Source organism: Chelonoidis abingdonii, chromosome 8 (genome assembly GCF_003597395.2).
Source record: "Chelonoidis abingdonii isolate Lonesome George chromosome 8, CheloAbing_2.0, whole genome shotgun sequence".
NCBI lineage: Eukaryota > Metazoa > Chordata > Testudines > Testudinidae > Chelonoidis > Chelonoidis abingdonii.
The window spans coordinates 15431394-15453327 of NC_133776.1; the positions used below are offsets into that span (position 1 = coordinate 15431394).

The 21934-nt window shown below is 39.3% G+C and overlaps 1 protein-coding gene across 1 annotated transcript in view; it reads right to left on the reverse strand.

The window, feature by feature from the left end:
- The window catches only part of ECT2 (epithelial cell transforming 2), a 45002-nt gene that overhangs the window by 1511 nt on the left and 21557 nt on the right, over positions 1-21934 (reverse strand). The window contains exons 14-24 of the mRNA XM_032783654.2: positions 18273-18286; positions 17239-17307; positions 15681-15791; positions 14184-14280; positions 12889-12970; positions 11917-11995; positions 11558-11677; positions 6510-6648; positions 4597-4751; positions 2161-2268; positions 1482-1628 (exon numbers count right to left, since the gene is read on the reverse strand). Coding sequence (XP_032639545.2) covers positions 1482-1628; positions 2161-2268; positions 4597-4751; positions 6510-6648; positions 11558-11677; positions 11917-11995; positions 12889-12970; positions 14184-14280; positions 15681-15791; positions 17239-17307; positions 18273-18286 — 1121 coding nt within the window. The remainder of the gene's footprint in view (positions 1-1481; positions 1629-2160; positions 2269-4596; positions 4752-6509; positions 6649-11557; positions 11678-11916; positions 11996-12888; positions 12971-14183; positions 14281-15680; positions 15792-17238; positions 17308-18272; positions 18287-21934) is intronic.

Sequence of the window (21934 nt, forward strand, 5' to 3'; positions counted from 1 at the left end):
ACTGATTTAGCTGTAGGTTGGATTATTTTTAGCCACAGCTTCCCTTTTCCTAAGCACGGGATGGATGCCATGCTGTCAACTTATATGTTTGGTAGTTTACTATTTGGAAGAGCATCAAGAGATTTTGAATTCATCTTGATGATGCACAGAAAATAAAGGGATTCAACCAATCTCTTGTAGTACTGCTGACATGTTTAAGGGTGATGCTCAACTATATAAGGACATAGGAGGCAGAGAAAATGCATGACTGGAATGAAACTATTTTTATGAGAGATACAAACTGTACCAGAATGAGGATAGCCAAAGATACAATAGTAAGAGGGGAGGAGGAATAAAAATTAAATCTGTAAATGATTTTTTTTGGAAGGGGATGCTCACAGCACAAGTCCAACTTCTAATTAATGAGAGGTAGGATGCATCTATCCCTGTGGGCAATTTATTCCTTAGTAACCTTCTGCTGAGCTTTTACCAGTTTCCACTGAAGCGGCCATTTCTGGCTAATGTTAGACACAGGATACTGCACTAGGTGGACCACTGAGCTCATTCAGAATGTTAGTTCATATGCTCCCTTCCTTAACTCAAGCAGCAGAGTGAAGCAATATTTTGATTGGGTTGATTATCAGTGGGCCATTAGCGTGCATATTATACTTTATTACCCCATTCCACAGGGGATACCCTGAAAGGCAACTATAGGAGAAGAATACAATGAGAGTTAGAAGGGAAATTTTCAACAAGTTATAGATCTAAGAGCAGGCGTTATAACATTACATTTTGAGTAAATGGAGTTTACTTTATTTTCAGTCCCACCTGTTATAGTCAATTGTGCGTCTTCTGCTATAATTCTTAAACTACAGCAGAGAAAAGAGTAGCAGTACATGATTATTTTAGACACTGAAGACTGAGAGCATGTCATAGATTTGGGGAGGGGAGAGGATGAGTATCCTTTCCAGGGGGTGTGGGGGTTGGGGTGTAGTTTCCTGACTCCCCACCCTCATTTAGAGTCCATGAGGATAGAAGTTAATGAGGTAAGACAGCACAGGATGTCTGTTTTTATGGGAAATTTACCCATTCAAAAAAAGTTGCACGAACCAATTGTATACTTTGTCCTAGGATAGCTTCAGAAATGATTTCATTTCAAGTTGTGCTAGGAGTTTCTCATCTTGCCATGAGAGGGCATGTTCACTCTTCAAAGGTGGTCACTTTTTGGAATCTGCATAGTGCATTCTCGCTCCTTGTTTCCCATGGTACAGCAGATTTTTCTGCATTTTACAGACTAATAGGACATCTTAAGTGACTTTACTCAGACTAGAATATAAAAGGAGTTTTTTTTAAAAAGTATAGATAAGTGTTGCATATACATTGTGGACCTTGTTTAATAAGAGGTTGCCATGTAAGAATATGTTCTGAGCACCATAATAAATACAGTCAGCTTTATCAAAGTTAAGGTTATGCCATTTAGACTGTACAGCCAAGTCACTTACTGCTAATGAGGATGTACTGGTCAGGCGGCTGCCCAAGTATCTCTCACTAGCTGAGCAGGGACTCCTTCCTTCTACTGTACTGTGTGCCATTAAAGCCCTTCGAAGAGCTCTCTTTGGTGTTTTGGAGAAAGAGAATGCTCTTGTAACCTGCAGAGTTTGACAAGAGTTGTTACATACATTAAGTCTTAGCATGAGATCATTAGCATCTAACATGTATTCGCAATGTAATTCCACTGCAAATCAAAACAGTGCTTTCTATACACCATCTTAGAGGTCTGTTTTAGTAGTTAACCAGTGCATGCCCTCTTTTCATCCCTGCCCATTCAGCTGAATAGTACATGTGGTCTGGACACCATGAATTGAATTAGCACAGACTCTTCATTTTACATAGCTCACAGAATAGTCACATTGCAACTCTTCAGCACAACTGATCTCATGGAATTTCTTTTAATGTATAAAAAGACAAATTTTTTGGATGCATTTACAATGCTGCAATTAAAAACAAAAAACCCAATTTCAGTTTCTCCTCCTAATCAGTTTACATATATAGAACTTTGGCAGCATTGGCAGAAATACCAACATAAATTTCTTGACTACACTAGCACTAGTAGGTTTTGGTGTGACTAAGAAGATTCACATATCAGGTAATTACTTAGCAAGTAGGGAATTAAACACTTACCTTTTTTGATGTTTTCTTTATCGCCCTGGATGCCCTACTCAACGTACTGTCCACATCTTTCGTATTTATGTCAATTGAATCAGGATCAGTAGTGTAAATAAGGTTTTCCTACGGACATGCATAACTATAAGAACAGGTGCACAAATCCACCAGGATTTTTCCAACACATCATCTTTGAGTACACTCAAAAATTTGAGTTTAATCTTCTAAAAACCTAATTATTTATCAATCCCTAAATTTCACTGGAGAAGGGATAGCAAATGTAGCAGCTGTACTTAATCTTGCAACTGCTATTTGGATTTACTGGATTTACTGAAGCTAGCTACTAGATCAGTCTCTTGTAGGAGACCTTAGCCTCATTTTCAAAATCAGGGCAGATCAAAGCAAACCAAGGAAATCAAATCTGAAATTGTTAAACAGCCAGGTCTGATGCAAAGGGGTACACACATTTGAACTGTAAATGTAGTGGAGTCTTGGCAAGGCAAAACACTCCACTATTCTAAATGGACAGAATGGGCAGTCTTCAAAAGATACAGTCTTCTAGTTAAGACTGATACCACCTTTGGCCTATGTTTGGTAAAGAGTGCTTCAGAAGCTCCCAAGCTCCTCCAGAGAATAGAAATTAACATTACTGGAATGATACAAAATGTAGAATATTCAGTTACATAATTAAGAGCAGTGCCCTAGTGCATGGGATAGGATGAAGCTTTAAGTATTTTTATAGTTTTACTTGCCAGTTTTAGAAGAGCCACTGACATCCCAATAAATTTTTTATATTCTGCGTTCTGAAACTCCAGTAGCATCACAGGAATCTTTAGATTAGACTATTCATGTGAGGGATCAGGAACTGATCTTTTGTGAAGTCTGAGGAAAGCTGCCCTGTGAAGACTATACGCACAGTTAAGTTTCAAGAACAGCTTATGAAACCATTGTTCACTGCAGTGCTACCACGCAGAGCTGGAGTTAAAGCCTTTACTGCCACCATGTGGCAGACTTGTAAATACCTACTTCATTTATGAGAAAACACAGGCATACTTATACAATGTCACAGGCTTTTCAGAAAGGGTACATATAGATGGAGAAGAGAATCAAGTTTTTGACCCCCTAAAGTGCAAAAAGATTCCAGTTCTATTTGGTATTCAAATCAAGCTAAAGATGGGGGCATCTTCAGGGTGGAAATCTGTTGCTTTGAAGTGTGGCGGGGCTGCTGCCTTTAAGTAGACACCAACGCATATTACCACTTTGAGGACTGAATGTAGTTAGGAATGGACAATCTTTCTATGCAGTCAAGGTGTGTTTCAGAATGTCATATTCCACACTGGAAACAGTGAAGGGGCAAGTGCTTTTCTATTGTACTGTAATGTGACAGAACATTAGTAACAGATTATGATACTCCATTTCTACAATTATTCTTATTAGAATTGAGTGGCAACAAAGACAATTAAAGGAACTGACAGACTTAGCAAAAGTGTCAGATACTTCTCTCAGGATAAAATATCTTTTACTGTGGGGGAAAGGGAGAAGGAGGAAGAGGGTTAAAATACCCCTGCTCCAGAAGTTCATCCATTCAGAGTGACCCAGTGGATCAAAAAATAGTACACACATTCTGAATGTGTCCTCATGGAAAGACAAGACTATTTAAAGGTTTTCGGGTTTTTTTAGCCTTAAAGAAACAACCTCAAATATTTAACAGACTGTATGGTGAAAATAAGTAGCACGTTGAACACAGACATCAAACTCAAACCAGCTGTTCACTCCAGAGTGTGCGCGCGTGCTCACACACACAGTCAGTTGGAAGGTCCCTGCCCTGTTATTTTCGTGCTGTATTTCAAAGTTCGTATTTTTTTTATTTTGGGCTTTTAGTGTGGAAATACACACTGGAAATAATTAAAGGGGTCCCGGGAGAAGGCTGACACCTTAAAACTTTCCAGTTTGTGATGAAAGATGCTTTATGGCTCTATGCCTCACTGAGATAAAAGCATTTCATACGTCTGTCCTATCAGGCTGTCTATAAGGACCAATGAACTAAGGGATTATACAGAGTCAATTTCTACATCTTAACAAAAATGCCTATTGTTAGAAATGCTACAACAGTGCAGAGAGAACTGCGCTGGCCTGGCTTACACTGGTGAAAGACCCAAAAGATAATTCAGTATAGACATGCCCTGTTGTATCCATACTAGACCTTGGACGGTTATCACAACCATAAAAATTAGTAATTTTATTTAAAAAAAATGCTTAGGTTATGTAGAACCTAATGGTTAAGGAGTAGGCCTCAGCAGCCCACTTAATCACCAGAGAAGTTTTATTCTGTTAGCTTGTGGATATGCCAAGGCCTCGTTTCTTCCTGTTATCACAAGGAAGCAGTCACTTATGTATCTAAAAGACATTTGCAATCAACTATTTTCACTGGTAACCTAGTACTAGAGAACTTACAGCATCTGCTTTACAAATTGTGTTCGCTACATGCCGACACAGCATCTTCAGCCAATCCTCTTTAGGAGGCTCCTCAGTTGTCATCTGAAAACTGAACAACAAGTTGTTCTGTTCTGTTGGTGGCCGCACAACCAAAGCAAAGGCTTTGTGGCAGTCTACAATTGAAGACAAAAACATTCAGTTCACACTGTTCCAGAGGAAGTCAACCTTCATACAATTCTGAAAAAACAGATTAAGCAAGTAATCTTAACTACTTTTAAGTAGCAGTCTGGTTCAAGTTAAAGATTATTAGGGTATGTCTACACTGCAGGTAGACACCTGTGGTTGGCCTGTGCCAGCTGATTCAGGCTAGCAGTTCTTGGGTTAAGAGGCTATTTAATAGCACTGTAGACATTCGCGCTCTGGCTGAGAGGTGGAAGAGTCCCAAAGCCTGGGCTCTAGCCCAAGCCTGAACATCTACATTGCAATTAAAACAGCCCTTTAGCTTGAGCCCCACTAGCTAGAGTCAGCTAGCACGAGCTAGCTGCGGGTGTCTAATTGAAGAGCAGACATAGTCTTAGAGGCAGCATGGTCTAATGGATAAGGAAATGGCAGTAACAAAGCTTGGATTCTCTTCTCAGTACTGCAACTTTGGGCAGATCCAGTTTCTTCACCTGCATAGCAGAGAGAAGTGATGCCTGCCCTTTTTTGCAGAGCACTTTAAGAAGCAACATTGAAGCTTCTATTTATTCTATTATGGAGGAAGTTTGACCATTTGAAGTACACCAGTTTGACTAAACAGACTTGTTAGAATTACCTCAAAGAATATTAACATTAAACCCAGTCTATGCTGGACAAGTGACCCATTGCTGACAACCAACAGGGGCAGCTGAACCAGCGCTGAACACAATTAAGTGGCAAGTGGAGACAGACAGTGCTCAGCACGGCTTCAGAAATGTGAGCTAGAACTTGGTCGGAAGAGTTCAGCTACTCTATTGTCACCAATGGATCGTTTTTCTAGTGTGAAGAAGCCCAGAGGCTAAAATTCATTGTCAGTCTACTCTGGTGTCTCGTCCATCAAATAATTATGCTACAGTAAAAACAAGCACCCTCCATTAATACCAGTTTTAAAAAAATGACTGTAGTTAAATCTAAGTTAGACTGTACGAGGCTGTCTGCTGACTAGATAGACAGTCTCTTCCTACATCTTACTCAGAAGAGTTGCCTTAACTCTGAAAACATACAAACTCAGTAAGATCTGCTGAAGAGCTCTAGAGAACACCAGGCAAAAGAAGTTTGATCACTTGAAGTGAAACATTATTGTATTTTAATTTCTAACCAGAGAATGTTTACAACAAATTACAAAAAAGTTTCTGAATACAGATTTATGATGGTATTGCTGCTACAACGTTCAATAATGTGGTATGAACTGTTGCCACTGTGAAACATTAGCCTAACTGCGACCAAGTGGTAACATAAGTTAAGCCAAGCCTTTGTCCTCAGGTAGCAGGGATAGCTCCTTGAGTGCCATCACCACATTTTAAATGAAGATTTGTATTTGTGGAAACAGCAATGGGCCAAGCAACCACCACCACCACCACCACCACCACCACCACATAGCAGAACATGGGCTGCATTTAAAAGATCTGTAGGCTTATTTTTTTATTGCACGTTCACAGTGCCATTTGGCTGGCTCTTGTCAATATGACCTTTAGTGGTTATTTTAAGATCATTGGCCAGCAGGTACACAATCTTTAAATAAAAAACTTGTTGCTTTGCAGTTTCAAGCCAGAACATTAGCATTTGTAGCTGTCAGTTGGAGTGTAATCACATAATTAGTTCTCGGAATATATTATAGAACATTGCAGAGTGTATATCTCCCCCTCCACTCCCCCACTGGGTTTATTAGCTATAACACCATTCCAAGCACAGACCTTCTGTCTCCCTGATGTCTAGCACTTTCTTGATCTGTGAAAGAGGCATGAGAACAATGTGTTTGAGAGATGCTGGGGGTCTGGTCTGGCCATGGGGGCTCTTGAAAGCACTGATAACTTTGTGCCGTTTCCTTGCAATCTGTAAGAAGAGTATGAGGTAATAAGTTTAAAATATTACAATTAAAACAATCATTAAAAATCAAAGCTTAATGCTTAGCAAAAGAGAACAGATGAATTCTTCATCTAGTAACCAGCTCCAACATATGGATTTATACTTCTACTTGAAGAGAAGCTGTATGTCTTTTTTCAGAAGAACTAGGATTCTTTTCTTTAAACAAAGAAAAGGCATGTTCCTTGAAAGGCTATGATATTTCCTCTCATCTGGTTCCCCTTGTTTGTCAGCACACTCTTGTATGCACCTAGCCGTAGAGCAAATCCTAAAAACAGCAGATCAAATGTTCAAATAGGGATGCCACCTGTTAGCTGCAGCTCAGTCCAAGATTTGGATTTCCACAGCACTTGGCCTACCTTAGAAATTCCATTACTCTGCAATCAGAGGGTGACTTAAAGCAGTTTTATCTACAAATGTGATAAGGTTGGTTTTACCTAAGTGAGACAAGCTACTGAAAAACATGGAGAGCTCAAAGCAACGAGGGCCACAGTATTGGAAGGTGGATGGGCTAGGAGTTCCCAGGAGATTATTTGGCAGCTGTTTGCTTTAGGTTACTATTTTTTAAATGTCCAACTGCTCTTTTCCATGTAGCCACACATTATTTGCTACTGGAAAGAAGGGGAAGTTGTTCATAAGTAGTCCAAGGTAGGGAGAGAGAGTTTCAGCATGGCCCACTGCAAGCCATCTTTTGACCTCACATGCCTCTCCAATACCATCCATGCTTAAAGAAGTACTTTTCTCTTTTACCTTCAAGCTTAGAGTGTGCTGTGTTTTTCTGACACCTCAGATACCTAATTTCCAGGAGTCAGTTCATGATTCTGTTCTTATACTCATAAAACTAGAACAATCTTCTCTGTACTCTGTCTGCTGCATTTTGATAATTACTTTATCTTCCACGTGCTTTCTTCAGTGATTAACTATTTTTGCCCCCTGAAGATTCTGTCACTGGATCCCTTATTCCCTTGGTTTACTTCCAGATCTCTTTCCCTTGAGTCACTCAGATTCCAAGGGAAAAGTTCACATAGCACTTTTTTACTCTTTGAGGACTGGAGAGTATTCTGCAATCCACCAAAAACTATATAGGTTTTTATACTATATTTATTATAGCCTGTTCCTTGCTCAGCAGCAGGAGATACTTTAGAAATGTCATGAAATTTTCTTTCATCAGAAAGCCACAATACTGCAGACCACCCCGGAATTCCACATTCCTACTGGTCTGGTGACTGAAAACCCAAAGAAAGCCATGGAGCATGGGGCTGTTGCACAGGAAAGCAATCCACTGGTCAAGAAACGAGCGTGGTACTTCAGCTTAATCAATTATTTAAAATAAGACACTTGCTATGGTGTGTACAAAATCATGGTCTCCCAGCTTGCTTGCAGGATTTCTATGGTGCAGTTCTAGTCCATAGTCCAGTACTAGTATGGTGCAGTACTAGTCCACTTTAGATTCCTCCTCTCCTCCCTGACAGTGTATGTATTAGCAATTTACCTTTTTAAAAAAAAAAAAAAAGGTAAAAATAGTCCTCGCTAGAGCCAAAAGTTGAACTAGATTTTCTGATGAAATCCTGCAAGATTTTACACAGATGAAAAAAATCCTTATTTATTACTATTACCCCAATTCACGTGATCTTATATTGAAGTAAGAAGGAGGAAGGGAACTTTGGAAAGTTGATTTCTAGGCATGCCTTAGAACAGGCAATTCTAGAAACTCCTTGGGGGTAGGAAATGGACCACCCATCAAAAAATCACAACGCACGCTATCTGTGTATTTTATGAAATTCCATTTTGAGACAATATTGTAAAAATGTGTATTTTCATGGTCCATCTACAATTCATGAACCTCCAAAGTAATCCTTTCTTGCTGCCCTCCCAAACACATTGTATCCCATCCCGGCACTTAAAGAAGCTGAGATTCTTTTGGGGTCCATTCTGCTTCTGCAGTTTTATTTAGCTCATAACAATCTCTCATGACAGAATTTTATATATATGTGGGTTTAAGCGCATTATATCACCGAGGCCTCTAATAAAGCCATCTAGCACAGACTGCAGAAGTGATTTTCTGTCTACTATTTCATCAAATCAATAGCTGGCAAAAACCATGACCCCAAACCTTCAGAAGTATTCTGTGTACCAGTCTGATAAATATCAAAGTTCCTCAAGCATTTTTTGGGAGACCTATGTTGACATTTGTCTTTATTAGTGCCGAAAGTGAACAGTTTTCCTTCATCAAGAGCTAGTGAAACCAGACAGCAAGTTCCTTTCCCAAATATAAGACACATGAAAAGGTTAAAGATAACTGTATTGATTAGTACAGGGATTACTTGCAGCAGGTTGCCACAGCTCACAACACAGTGAGCATAAGGCACAAAGGGACTACAGACCCCTCATTTCTCTGAGGGGAGTTAGGTGGCTGTGCAAAAGGAGCAGAAAATCTATTTTCTGTGGCAGTCTGTTGGCATACATGACAAGGCACAAGGTGATGTTCCATGAGGAATTCTCAGAACAGTCAATGGGTGCCAACATCTGAAAACTCTAGGGTTGTTTATTCAAAATCAGGGAAGACGTTGAGTACAGGACAGGGATAGCACAGCTAAAATTGGGTTTAATGGACATAAGGGCTACACAAAATCAAAAAAGGAGCGCTTCTGGAAGATGTGGGACTCCCCCAGGCAATGGACACATTTGTATCATCCATTGTCACTGGTATAGCCTCCCTGAAGGAGATTACATTTGAAACTTGGCAAACCAGGCATACCCCACCAGAAAAGGACAAGTCTCCAAGGAATAAAGGAAAGCAATTCTCACACCTAAACTAACATTAACAACCACTCTAAATTAACGATGACAGAAAAAGGGGACAAAGAAAGGCCTTGTATGCTCTAGGCAGACAGTGTAGTGTTCCATCTCAGGCCGAGGCAGAAGTGAAGGAATTGAGGATGGTTTGCCATGCACTCTTATATAGCCTTGATGTTTGCCACAAGATTTCAAAGGGCACATATGTGAGCTGGATCGACACTGTTACCTAGAAATTTTCAATCAAGGGCTCAAGAGGTGTATGTGTATCTGAAATGGAGCACCTGTGGGTGCTCTACTATTCAAAGAACAGTGATTCCCCAAAAAGGGGAGCAGTTGCCAGATGCTAGCAGAGATCACTCCTGAGTAGGTGATATCAGGTTGGGGAAGATGAGAGCCATCATTTAAGAACCAAAGTGTGCAGAAAATACCTTACAGTTTTTATGATTATGTCCTTTTTTTATGAGAGCAGTATCTTGGGAATCCCTTGCTCAAACAACCTCCAACGTGGACCACTAACCCTAACCCAAACACTGATGATACATGGCAGTTTAAAGACAATTCATGTACACATTTATTTTAGAGCCCTTGGAAAATATCAACTGTTAAACAGCAAGCCAGTCTTTGCCTTAATGAGAGAGGTGTCCCTGCCTCAATACAGTTACAATGCTGAAAGCGGGCATATTTACATATAGTCCCATATGGTAGCATAGCTAGAATGAATTGAAGTGAGATCCTGCTTACAAGAGCCTACTACCCCACCAAGATTATTGTTGTTTTAGGAATTTACACTAGGCCCTGCATCTGTTGGTTAATGCTCAGTCATTTTCGTAACTTAAGCCTTCTAAAGGAAAGAAAAGAAAAAAATTAAAGTTTTGTCAAAGCCAATTTAACTTGCCCTTCTTTTGGCAGAGTGGTGCTTCTCTAGGCCAAAGTAGTTCAGCTTTGTTTTGTCATTAAGTGATATAATAAGCTATCTTGTCTGTACTGGCATGACACTAGTCCAAGGTGTTAAACTGCCTTGCGGTCTTTCTTTGGGCAGACTTTGCAGCGAGTTTTAAATTCCTTAATGAAAGTCTCTGAACCAATCACAGTAGTAGAGTGTTCTTTACAACCTCAGCCTCTTCACTTAAGCCTCCAAAGCACAATTAGGCTCCCCAACCACCACATCTTCATTTTTCCCCCCCTAACAGCAATTACTATTTATACTGCCTGTGTGGGCACTTTAGACTACACAAAAATGTGTACATAAATAGATATCTACCTGATAGAGACCCATTATTTATTGATATTAAATACCAATGTGCTGCTAAGCCAGTATCTCCAGCACTTCCAGTAGTGCCAGTGGCTGAAACAAGCACCAAAGACCTGATTCACTAGAAGCTGAAAACAACACACACTCTCTCTCATTACAATATACACACACACACACACACACACACCCCCCTACTGAAATCCAGGTTATCAATCCAATCCCAAGCATGCTAAGGTTTATCATCATCTACTTCTTAGAGGAAAATGGATGTTGACGTGTTAGAGACAAGTAAAATGCTCAAACTTGCTGTATTTTAAAAGCTTTGAGAGATGCAAGCAGCATTCACCCATTCAGGTGAACATTATCTTTATGTACTGCATTTACTTATGAAAAATTGAGTGATTTATCGGAAGGCATAAGCCAGAAAAAAAATAACTAAGTTAAACTCATTTCATTTATGTCACTAGTTTAATTTTTGTTCAAGAGAACTATGTCCTGTGGAAGAGCAACAGATACTGGAAGCACCATCCTTCTACCATAGTGGACAGTATTATTCCATATGCTGCTTCAACATAATGCCTTTCACTGACAATATGTAGTCAGTTCATTAGGGATATAAGACATTACCAACTTGTCAGTACAGTCTCATCAATATTGCCTGTTTCTTGGCACTACAGTAAACAGTTTAAATGTTCAGTTTGCCCTTTTGGTTTTAGTATTTCTTCATAGGGTTTCAGTATTTAGGATAACTTGCTTATTTATACTAAAGTTTGAGTTACAAAGCATTCTGCAATGCCTCAGTTCAGTGGGGATTTTCGACAGCCTTACCTCTAGACAGTCATTAAACAGAAAGAGTGTGACCTGTTCTCCTCTGTCACAGAGGTCATCGCCAAGTGCAACTGTTTCCAATCGCTGAACTAAGCTTCGATGAGATGACAAGAGATTGGCCTAAATGGTAGAAATGAGCATTAAAGAGACATTAAAGAGACGGACTACCATTCACTCAACTCAATACTGGAAATTGAGTATTATAGTGAGTGACCTTTTAACCTTTGATGATGATGTTGAATGTACATTCAACCACCACAGTTATACAGAGGTAATCGGGTTATGCAGAATTTTGACACAAGGGCTAAGTTAGTTGGTTAGTCATTCTACAGGTCGAGAGCTTGAGGGAAGTAACTTACTGGACATCCATCAACTTCATACACAACATCAAAGATCAGTCTTTGTGCTTCAGTTTTTCTTTTGTCTTCATTAATGTGTCTGAGGAAAGCATGTTTAATACTGATAAACCAACAATAAGAACAGACCACCACTAAATTTAAAGGCACAAAAGTGAAGCTGGACATTCAGAGATATTGTTCCCACAGCCATACTAATGTACACAGTAATTGACAGTTTAAATTTAAACACACACACACCACACATGGTCATTTAAGTGAACTGCTTTTCCATGTGTGATGCATTAAATATAGGTACATCTAGTTCTGGAACAATGCTTTTACACATGTTAGCAGAAACCAGCAAACTGCTCAGCAGCTATGAACAGACAAGCAGAAGCTGATTTTCAAACGTGTCAAGTACTTGCCATTTTCGTTCGGTCCTTAGAATTAAATGCAATGCTTACTTGGAGATTCGGGTACATGTAAGTGAACTGTTGCTAGTTAGAGTTCATGAATATTTTTTTGTATGAGACTAATGTTATACTTGTCCAATGTTGAATATCTTTCCTCACTAGGGTACATCTTATACCTGCAAGATTCTTATAACTTAAAAACTTCAAGATTGTGGTAATGTAAGTATTCTCACAGTTACACAACACACCCCCTTCCAATAGTGTTCATTTGAGACAAGATAATGGCTCAGTCAAGGCAGGGGGGCGTGCATGAGTGTGAAAAGATCTCCTTTACGTTGGCTAAGAGTGGCATAAGGGAGCTCTAAAACCACTAGACCCAACCTGGGCCAAGAGGGAGGAATCCCCCAGACAGGCATAGCAAAAGATAGCTATGAGGCTGTTTTTGGAGGATTCCCTTGAAAGTTCTTGCACAGAGGTGGGAGGAATGGAGGAGGTTGCGGGGGTGCCACATCATTGCGGAGATTTGCAAGATACATCAGTAGAACCCAAGAGAATATTTCATATTAAAAGCTTCACTTACGTCATCACTTCCTTTAATGATTCAATGGCTCTCTCTAGCATGTCTTTGTCTGGGTTGTCTTCTGCTGTATGTTTCTTAAGGTCTGCAGAAGAAAAGTGTTAAACAAGTGTTGCAATAAATCATTTAACTTTTGCTTTATAATTCCCATGATAGGAAGACCTCCTACTTTTCATTGTTAAGTTAATACAGCCTTATGCCCAATATGATAAAGCAACTTGTTAGTGAGTTTTCTGCTGAAATCAATCTCACACACTCATGGGTGTTTTCAATCACCTTCATGCTCACCTACACTCCTTCAATAAGTAAGTATGAGTCACATGTGGACAAGAAACAGCACTGGGCACATGTTCAATTTGCATATGCAGTTACCACAATATCTAGCCATTTAACAAGCCATTTATATTTATTTTTGTATACCCATGTTTATAAGTTTGGAAAAAGTAGTCATCTGCACTCCAATCCCAGCAACAAATATTGGGTTCTCCCCTTAACATACAGTGCTTGTGAGGGAACGGAAGATTGAAATCTAGTCATTTAAGAAAGTTGAAAACTTTCAAGAGTACTACCCTGCCTTGAAATCCACTGCCAGTTTTTGTGCTTTTACAATCACTCTTTTGAGTTTCTTTTAACTTATCTTCTCCCGTTTTTGGAGGCAGGGAGTTGGTTTTATGGGTTGAAAGATCCATAAAGACAAGACAATCACAAGAGTGTCATATATAGAAGAAATTACAAAACTTGTTACACATAAGTTTCTGTCACAGGCACAAAGTAAAATAAAACAATGTCTGTTTGAGAGGTCTTAGATTCTACTTATAACACTGCTGCTAGTAGATTTAAGACAAGAGGGATATTTAAACTAGAGAGTGCCTTTAAGGACATCCCAAGTACATCACTTAGGAGTACATAATGACTGTTACGACAGGTAGCCGTTCACACACTGAGTGAGTCATCAGAACAGAAATGACTACAGAAAGTAGTTTATGCTATGAGACTGAAGGGTTTCCAATAATTTTAGCATACAGGTTGTGGCTTTGGGAGCTGAAATATATTCAGATTTAGAACATATACTCCATTTCCACAGAGTAGAGGTTTGCCTATACGTGTATGCTGAAGTCAAGCATATGACCAACTGAATCTACTGAAATACACACCATACAATCTGGCTCTTGGCTTTACCAACTATGATTAGAACATTGAAATAAGATCCTAATTCATCTAAACAGCAACCACCACTTTTCATTTACTGCCCAATAAGCCAGATGGCTGACCCCAAACACCATGCCAAAAAAAATTACCATTTAGAAGTAAAGCAACACTAGGTAACCGTTGAACTGGTCGAATGAGTAGTTCAGCCAAGCTTTGACGGCCACACTCTGGTTTAGCTTGGTTTATCTACAAAGGATAGAATCATTGCATTTTACACCAGAGCAACTTGCAGGCTTTTCTGCTTGAGAAATCTAACATGGAATTTAAGAAAAAAAAAAGAAGTTCTTAAGAGCAGCAGATTCTCGTTACATTCCTGAGATATGAAACTATAATTCAAGTTAGTATGTTAAAGAGTATTTTCAATTCTCTTACCACTTGCATAGTTTATGCCAAAAAAACCAAAAACAACACACACACACACACCCCCCACCACAACCAATATTAAAGAGAATCTATAAATACAAGCTAAGAGCATGTGTGAAAGTTCCAGACTACAGTAACACTCCTGGGTGCTCATTCAAACACCATTTACACAGCTTTTGTTAAAACTAGGTCTAAAGCCTACTTTTAAAATAACAATTACCTAGATTTATGTGTAACCAAGTTATCACCCCATTAAAGAGTCTAAACGGAAACCTTCCCCCCACTCCCAACTCCTTTGCTTCTATATTAAAGATCCCCTAGTAATACCACCCCTCTCTCAGGCAGTCTGAAAGATGGGCACATTAGTATCCAACTGCAATCCTATCCAGCCTCCATCAGGTTGATAGTATGTGTTAAGTCTGTAAATTTTGCTATCCAATTCAATTCTTATCCATCACTCAATGAGCAGGAACAGAAATCAGTTCTTAGTATTCCACATACAGACCTGAAACGTGACTGCCTAGGAATCAAGGAAATCAAGACTTTCAGATACCAGAATCTGACCACTTTCTGAATAACCACTTCCCAAGAAGGACAAGTTATAAAGGAGAGTAGCTGACAAAATCCTGACTGTTGTAACTACTGAAGAGGCTCAAAAATATTTTGAATGAATGTGGCTCTCTAATCTCCCTTATCAAAGCATTAACATGGTCTACCAGCTGACCCCATGTCTTCCATCTTATTTTTAATAACCATGAACAGCCAACTTGTAGTTAGAAACCCCAACCTCCTATCACACTGGAAGTAGCCAAAACTCCGCCAAGGAGAGTTAAATCTCTATTTTAGTCCAGAAAAATAGGTTGCCCAGCTAATAAGAAGCAAGATACCCTCAATTGTTTTCAAGAACTTAATCCCACAGTGATATTAACACATTTTAAATATAACAGCTTGGTTTCAGACAGACTGTTACCCTGGAGACACTAATGTCACATACTGATTGCAAAATGCCACCTCTCTATAAAGGTTTGAAGAATTACTGAGGATTATAGTGCCTAAACCTCCTATCCTACCCCAAAGTTTACAGTTCTACAGTATTTTTCCTTCCCTTAACTGAAATCTTGAGATTTACTGAGTTAGTGAATTTTTTAGTGCTATTGAACTTGAATCTCAGTAATATATTCAAAAAAAAAAGTTGCTGAAAATGAAGTTCAGTGCATAAATACCTTTAGGAAAGCATGAAACCGTGGCTTCTGTTTTTCACATTTCATAATAGTTTCTTTGCTCATTTCAAAGAAGTTCACAAAAGGAGGGTATGTTTTCAACAAGTCCTTTGACTGAAAAAAATAAAGCATTTTGCAATAAGTGTAGACCTTAGGCAAACAAGCAAGCAGTCTTTATGTACACTGTATTACAATAGTAACAAAACAAATTTAAGACTGTAATGGCTAGTTATGGCTTTAAGATGTGTCCTGCATACTACCGAAGCAATTTATAAGTTTGTATTAAGCCAGTTTTATGTGCCACAAAATAGACTGCAGACAACAGCTTAAAGATATTGTTATCTGCATCGGGGCACACAGCATGTGGTTGGGACTTGGGCCAAAGTTAAGCCAGTTGCCCTATATTAGGCTCCTAGACAAAGGAGAACCTGTTTTCAGGTGTAATGTTCCCCAAAAATACCATTACATCAATGGATTTTTTTTTTGGGTGCTCAGCAACTCTAAGCAGAAGACTGATCATTTATTAATCTAATTATGAACAACCAGCTTTGAAAGCTTTAGTCATTTTCCACTCTGGACTTCTGAGGGTCTCATTGTCTAGACAAGCACCTTCCTTGAAGTTTGAAAACAGAACCCCCATTTCCTTCCTCATCCTACAGAGGAAATCATAGGGTTGCCTGTAATTTTATCTAGGACTAAGATGTGTGAAAGTGACAGTTGAAAATAGAATCACAGAATATCAGGGTCGGAAGGGACTTCAGGAGGTCATCTAGTTCTCAGCCCTGTGCTCAAAGCAGGACCAATCCAACATCTTTTTTTTTGGCCCCAGATCCCTAAATGGCCCCCTCAAGGATTGAACTCACAACACTGGGTTTAGCAGGCCAATGCTCAAACCATTGAGCTATCCCTCCCTCCCCAGTCTGGCCAGAGTAGGGCAAATGAAGCCTACTATTGTCAATAGCCAGGGAGACCACTGGACAGCTGTATTCCAATTATTGTTTCCCTAGAACTGCATTGGTCCCTCCCTTCTTACATATTCATTACTGAGGGATAGGAAATCCTGGCCTGACTAAAATAACTAACCTTCTGAGTTGATTTAAATTTATTCCTTCAACCACCCTCTCCCCTCCCACGCGCATCTTTTCACTAGGAATGAATGGGAAGCAATAAAGTACAACCACACAATTACAAAACTGACAGGCTGTTTTCTTGATACTCCCACTTTATTCAAACAGCAGTGGAATAGCAGAGGTTACAGGAAAATCTCTAACATTTCAAACCCGGTTTCTAGGATTTGGATAAATGTCCGTACAAAGCTTTTTGGAGCTCAGCCCAACGTTACAATAAGAGAAAAAAAAAGTAGTCTTTAGTTTGATGTGAGTTACTGCATGAGCTTCCTTACTGTGTCATTATTTAAGTTGACAACTGAGGATTTATCCTGAATACACTAATGAGAAATATGTACAGAGCAGTTTTCAACCAAAAGATTAGTCGTGTTCCTCAATGCATTTTAGATTACATTAGTAAGAACTAGCTTACAGCCACCATAAAAAAAACTTACATATTTAAGAATGACATCACCAATACTTTTGCTTTCAGCCCAGTTTATCATAAGGTCTTCAAGGTCTTCCTGGAATATAAACAAACAAGTGTATTAGGAAGACAATAAGCAGCCTGATTTAAAAGAGCCGTGTATCTAAGTTGTACAGCTTTGGAAGTTTGCAGTTAGTATTTATACATTTCTTTACTCAGGGCCTGACATTGTGTGGCAATTGCCATGGAATCCAACACTTGCTATAGAACTGTGTCCAGATTCTAAGCTTACATACTGTACAAACACACACATGCTTCATATTCATCATTGTGAAACAGCTTTCCAAACATCTAAATGTAAGTCAATACAAAGTTATTTTCCAGTTTGCAGATAGCCAGACGTGAGCATTCTTGTTAATTCCCAATGATGGTAATTAGGGAAAGGGTGCGTGAAAGAATGAAAATCCTTTATAAGACAAACTATCACTTAGATGTCCACTTTCCCCTTCTGCCTCCAACCCTGATAGCGATAACAGAACCTGTGAAGTGTGTGTGACAATCCAGACCAGTGGGGGGCTGTGTCACCCTTGCCCTGCAATCTGAAGTGCCTTGCAATACCCTACTGTCCTTGCTTAACCTGGACCACTAACAAACAGCTTGCCAGCGAGCAGGTCACTCCCAGATGTGTTTGTGTAACTGTAGCCTATCCATCACACACTGCGTTGGTTATACTACAGGGTGACCCCAATATATACTTAGTCCTGGATTCCCCCCCCAGAAGTGTACTGCTCAGCCCTGTCATGGACGGTGCAAATATATAAGTCCATTAAGGGAATAACGTACAACTACTTGCCAGCTTAAATGGAGTTACCCAGACACTTTGGCTTAACACACTGGATTAGATAAAACCAATAAGGTAAGTTTATGAACCACAAAGAGATGGATTTTAAGTGATAAAAAGCAATGAGGCATAATAGTGAGAAAAGTTTACAAGAAAAATAAAGATAAAATGCTTTCTAATGCCCAACTTAATCTATATTAGAGTCCAGCAAAGTTTCTCACCACAGGCTTCCAGCAGGATTACTGACCAACCTCTAGGTCATGGCCCCTCCCCCAGAGTCCAACAGCTGCTCCTTGTGTCTTCTCACGTGCAAAGAGTAAAAGGGATATGAGAGAGAGAAGAAGTCTCTTGGGGTGTTTGCCCTCCTTTTTATAGTTTTGGTCCCCCTTTGAAAAGCATTTCCAGCTGAGAACTAGGAGACAGAACCTGTGTGGAAGGATGTTCCCTGCTGGGTTTTCTCACTTGTCTGAGCTTCTTTTGTTTTCCTCCCTGTGACGTTGTCTAATTAAAATATAATTATGCATGCCATTGTTGCTACTGCTGCTATATAATTACAGCAAAACATATACAAAATATAACGAATGGCCAGAAAGGATTAAGCACATTGCAGGCTGAATGACCCAGAGCCCACCTTTAAAGTCATGTTAGAAAGGTATCCAAATGGTAATTAGGGTCATTCTGGTAGATGGGCTAGAACTTTGAAATACAAACCTATATTTGTCAGAAGTGATACTAATTGTGTGTACTCATAAAAGTTAGCCATGTAAACAGCCAGCTCCTGTCTGTCACTATAAACTATTAATACAGAGATCAAAAGAGAATATTACATTTAGATGAATCTTGGATGAAGTAATGGCATTGTCTATAAGTCTCTGAAGTTTGCGATAGACTGCCTAATGAATAAATTGCTCTACGTTAATTTGTGTAATTAATTACTGGTGATGTTTAGAAAGCAGAAGGTTACATCAAAAGCTTATTGTTTACCCAGGACTGTATGGTCAAGTGGCTGTTAGAAAACTGTATAAAACTGTTAGGTCTTGAGTCTGTCATCTCAGATCTACTTTAGGTTTCATGTAGGGGAAGTCTAAGCCACAAGATCCGAGACCCCAGTTCTGACTGGATCGCCCTGAAATACAAACATTGGACTATAATCTAAGGACTCTTTGCAACTACAAAGCTCACCATGTCAGCTATGTATCTGAACCTCAAAAAACTGAGCTTGTGTCTGTATGCATATTGATCTTTTAGCGATACTCTCGCTCTTTTCTTTAATAAATTTTAGTTTAGTTAATAAAAATTGGCTACAAGTATGTATTTGCGCAAGATCTGGAATATTCAATAACCTGGGAGGTAAAGTGTCCAATTCTTTGGATTGATAGAACTTTATATTTAATAAGATTTTCAGAAAGCTGCATCATATTTGACTTGGATTCCAGGATGGAGGCCTGAGGTTGGGTTACTTCAAGGGAACTATGTTGTTGGCTTCTGGGCAACCAGTGAGGTAATAAAGAAGCTGTTTTATGCTGGCTTGGCAAATTTAAGTATTGAAAATATCCACTAGCTTTTGGGATTACCTGCCCCATTCTCTGCAGTGCACTCTAATTGAGTGACCTCAGCTGGCCCGCATTGAGACCTCAGTCACACTCCCCTTCCCCATTTCTGCTTGGTGACACTGTTGCTTAAATACATATTAAGAGATGCATACAGACCTGTATTGGACAAAGGAGCATATGACCAGTTTGGTGCCACATGCATCTGAACATCTACTTTTAACATTACACAGGTGGACGTTTATAACTTTACTTATAATGCTGCCACACACATTTTACCAGGATATTACTGATAAGCAAGTTAGGAATTTTCAGATGATACCACAACGCATACCTTGTACAAAAATCACTACTATTGTGTGTAGTGTGTGAATACAGGAGTGCATTCTGTCACAGTATGTCTAACACACTGCAATTCTTCCTCAGACATATCTTCCTCAGATATGACAAATGGAGAAATTACTGGACCTGACATATGTAAAATAGAGAAGTGAGAAACAACTTCAATGGGAGAGTCCAAAGGTGTTTCACTTCTGCCACAAAACATAACCCTCCCTGGTGGGAGAGCTGAGGATAAAAAACTAGCAGTAGGCTTTTTTGTATCCCCTTAGGGGAAAGAGAAGGATTCTTGCCTCTTGCTGACCCAACGGCTAACTCGGCCCTGACTGCTGGTTCTGCAATGATCTTCATAGATCTTAGGTGATTTTATCCTGAACTAGAATCTTAGGCTAATTTAGGATTCTCTGATCCAAAGCCAAAGAGTTTCCTGCATGCAATTTGGCCCTACTAACAGGAACCTTCTCTCTCAGTCTCTTATGCAAAATTCTCTAGCAGCAGTGCACATGCACTTAAGTGGAATATGTCTGCATCGACTTGAAGAAGAATCTAGACTTTACTGCTGAAGAATAAAAACTGTTCTTTAACTAATTAAACTTAAATTACCACAACTAACACTACAACTACACTAACAGTAAAGCTAAAGCTACAGCTAGATAAACCACTAAGTTCTTCTCAAGAGAAAGATCCAGGTTGAAAGGAACCGAGGTGGAAGAGGATGCCATATCCCCTTTCACAGTCTCATGATCAGAATGGTCAGGAACACAGAGGGGAAGCATAGGACAAAAAGACATGAGCAGTCTATCAGGCACTGCTGAGAAGGTTCCACCATTTGAACTGAACCCACACGAGTAGGAATATGCAGAGGATACAAACTGATTTCAAAATAGCAAGGCTATAATAGTGATTCTATTTACTTTCATAGTTATTCCATTAAAAATCTCAATTTTTTAAAAAGTTTAAAACAAAAACCTATCAACTGCATCAGAGCAGCACAGAAACCTTGCCCATGTTGCCAACTTCAGTTCCAGCAAGTCACACACTACACAGGTTTATACTTATTGGCTGATGTCAGAGCTAGGAGTGTGTTAGCACTCAGGTGCACCCCGAGCAGTGAAATGGACCAGCATACACTTCAAGCAGTGCTGTTTCTACAGTGCTCCATGTGGCAGCTAGGATTGTTTGATCCTAGGCCTTTGCACTTAACAGCTTGTGCCATAGGCAAGTCACTTTAGTGTCTTGTTCCTGTGCTGCTCTTCCTTTTCACCATGACTAAGAAAACAGAAGGAAGAGGCAATTGTCCTTCACTTCCTCCACTTTAAGCTGAGTACCATCTACTTGCAGGTGTATGCTGTGGGCTACCCAGTTAATGCAATGGTAACTATGCCCCAAAATACAAAGCATTTCTCTGATTATTAAAAATTAATTTGAGAAGGAAACAAGCAGTCTGAAATCCTCTATTACAGACTATTCAAACATGAATCAGGACTGAAAGTCCAAAGCAACCAAAAAAAATAGCATCTTGCAATTGCATACTAAGTTTTTTCTAAAACTATAAAAGCAAAACTCTTCATTTGATTGAAATTTGTATCTCGTTTCATCAGGAGATTCAGTGTTATGGCTCCTTGATATGCCATGTTGCAGCAAATAGCTTATAGTCTAATTTAGACAGCAACCTGCATATCAAGTGTCCAAATTAAGAGTAGAGACTGACTGATACAGACTATTTCACCCCAAACTTCAGCTCATGCCTCAGTTCCAGGCTAAAAAGTCTTTAGAGAAAGAAGAAGTTTACACCAAGATTTTCAAAACAATCGTGTGTGGCCAACTCAAGGCACCTTTTAAAGGGAATTGATTTTCACAAAGTGATGAATGCTCACCCTCCTGAAAAGTCAGGTCCCTTTAAGGAATCTACTGTTGAACACCAAAAACCTTGAGGAACGTTTTTAAAAAAAAATAAAGAAAGAAAGAAAAAAAAAGAAAAAAAAAAAAAAAAA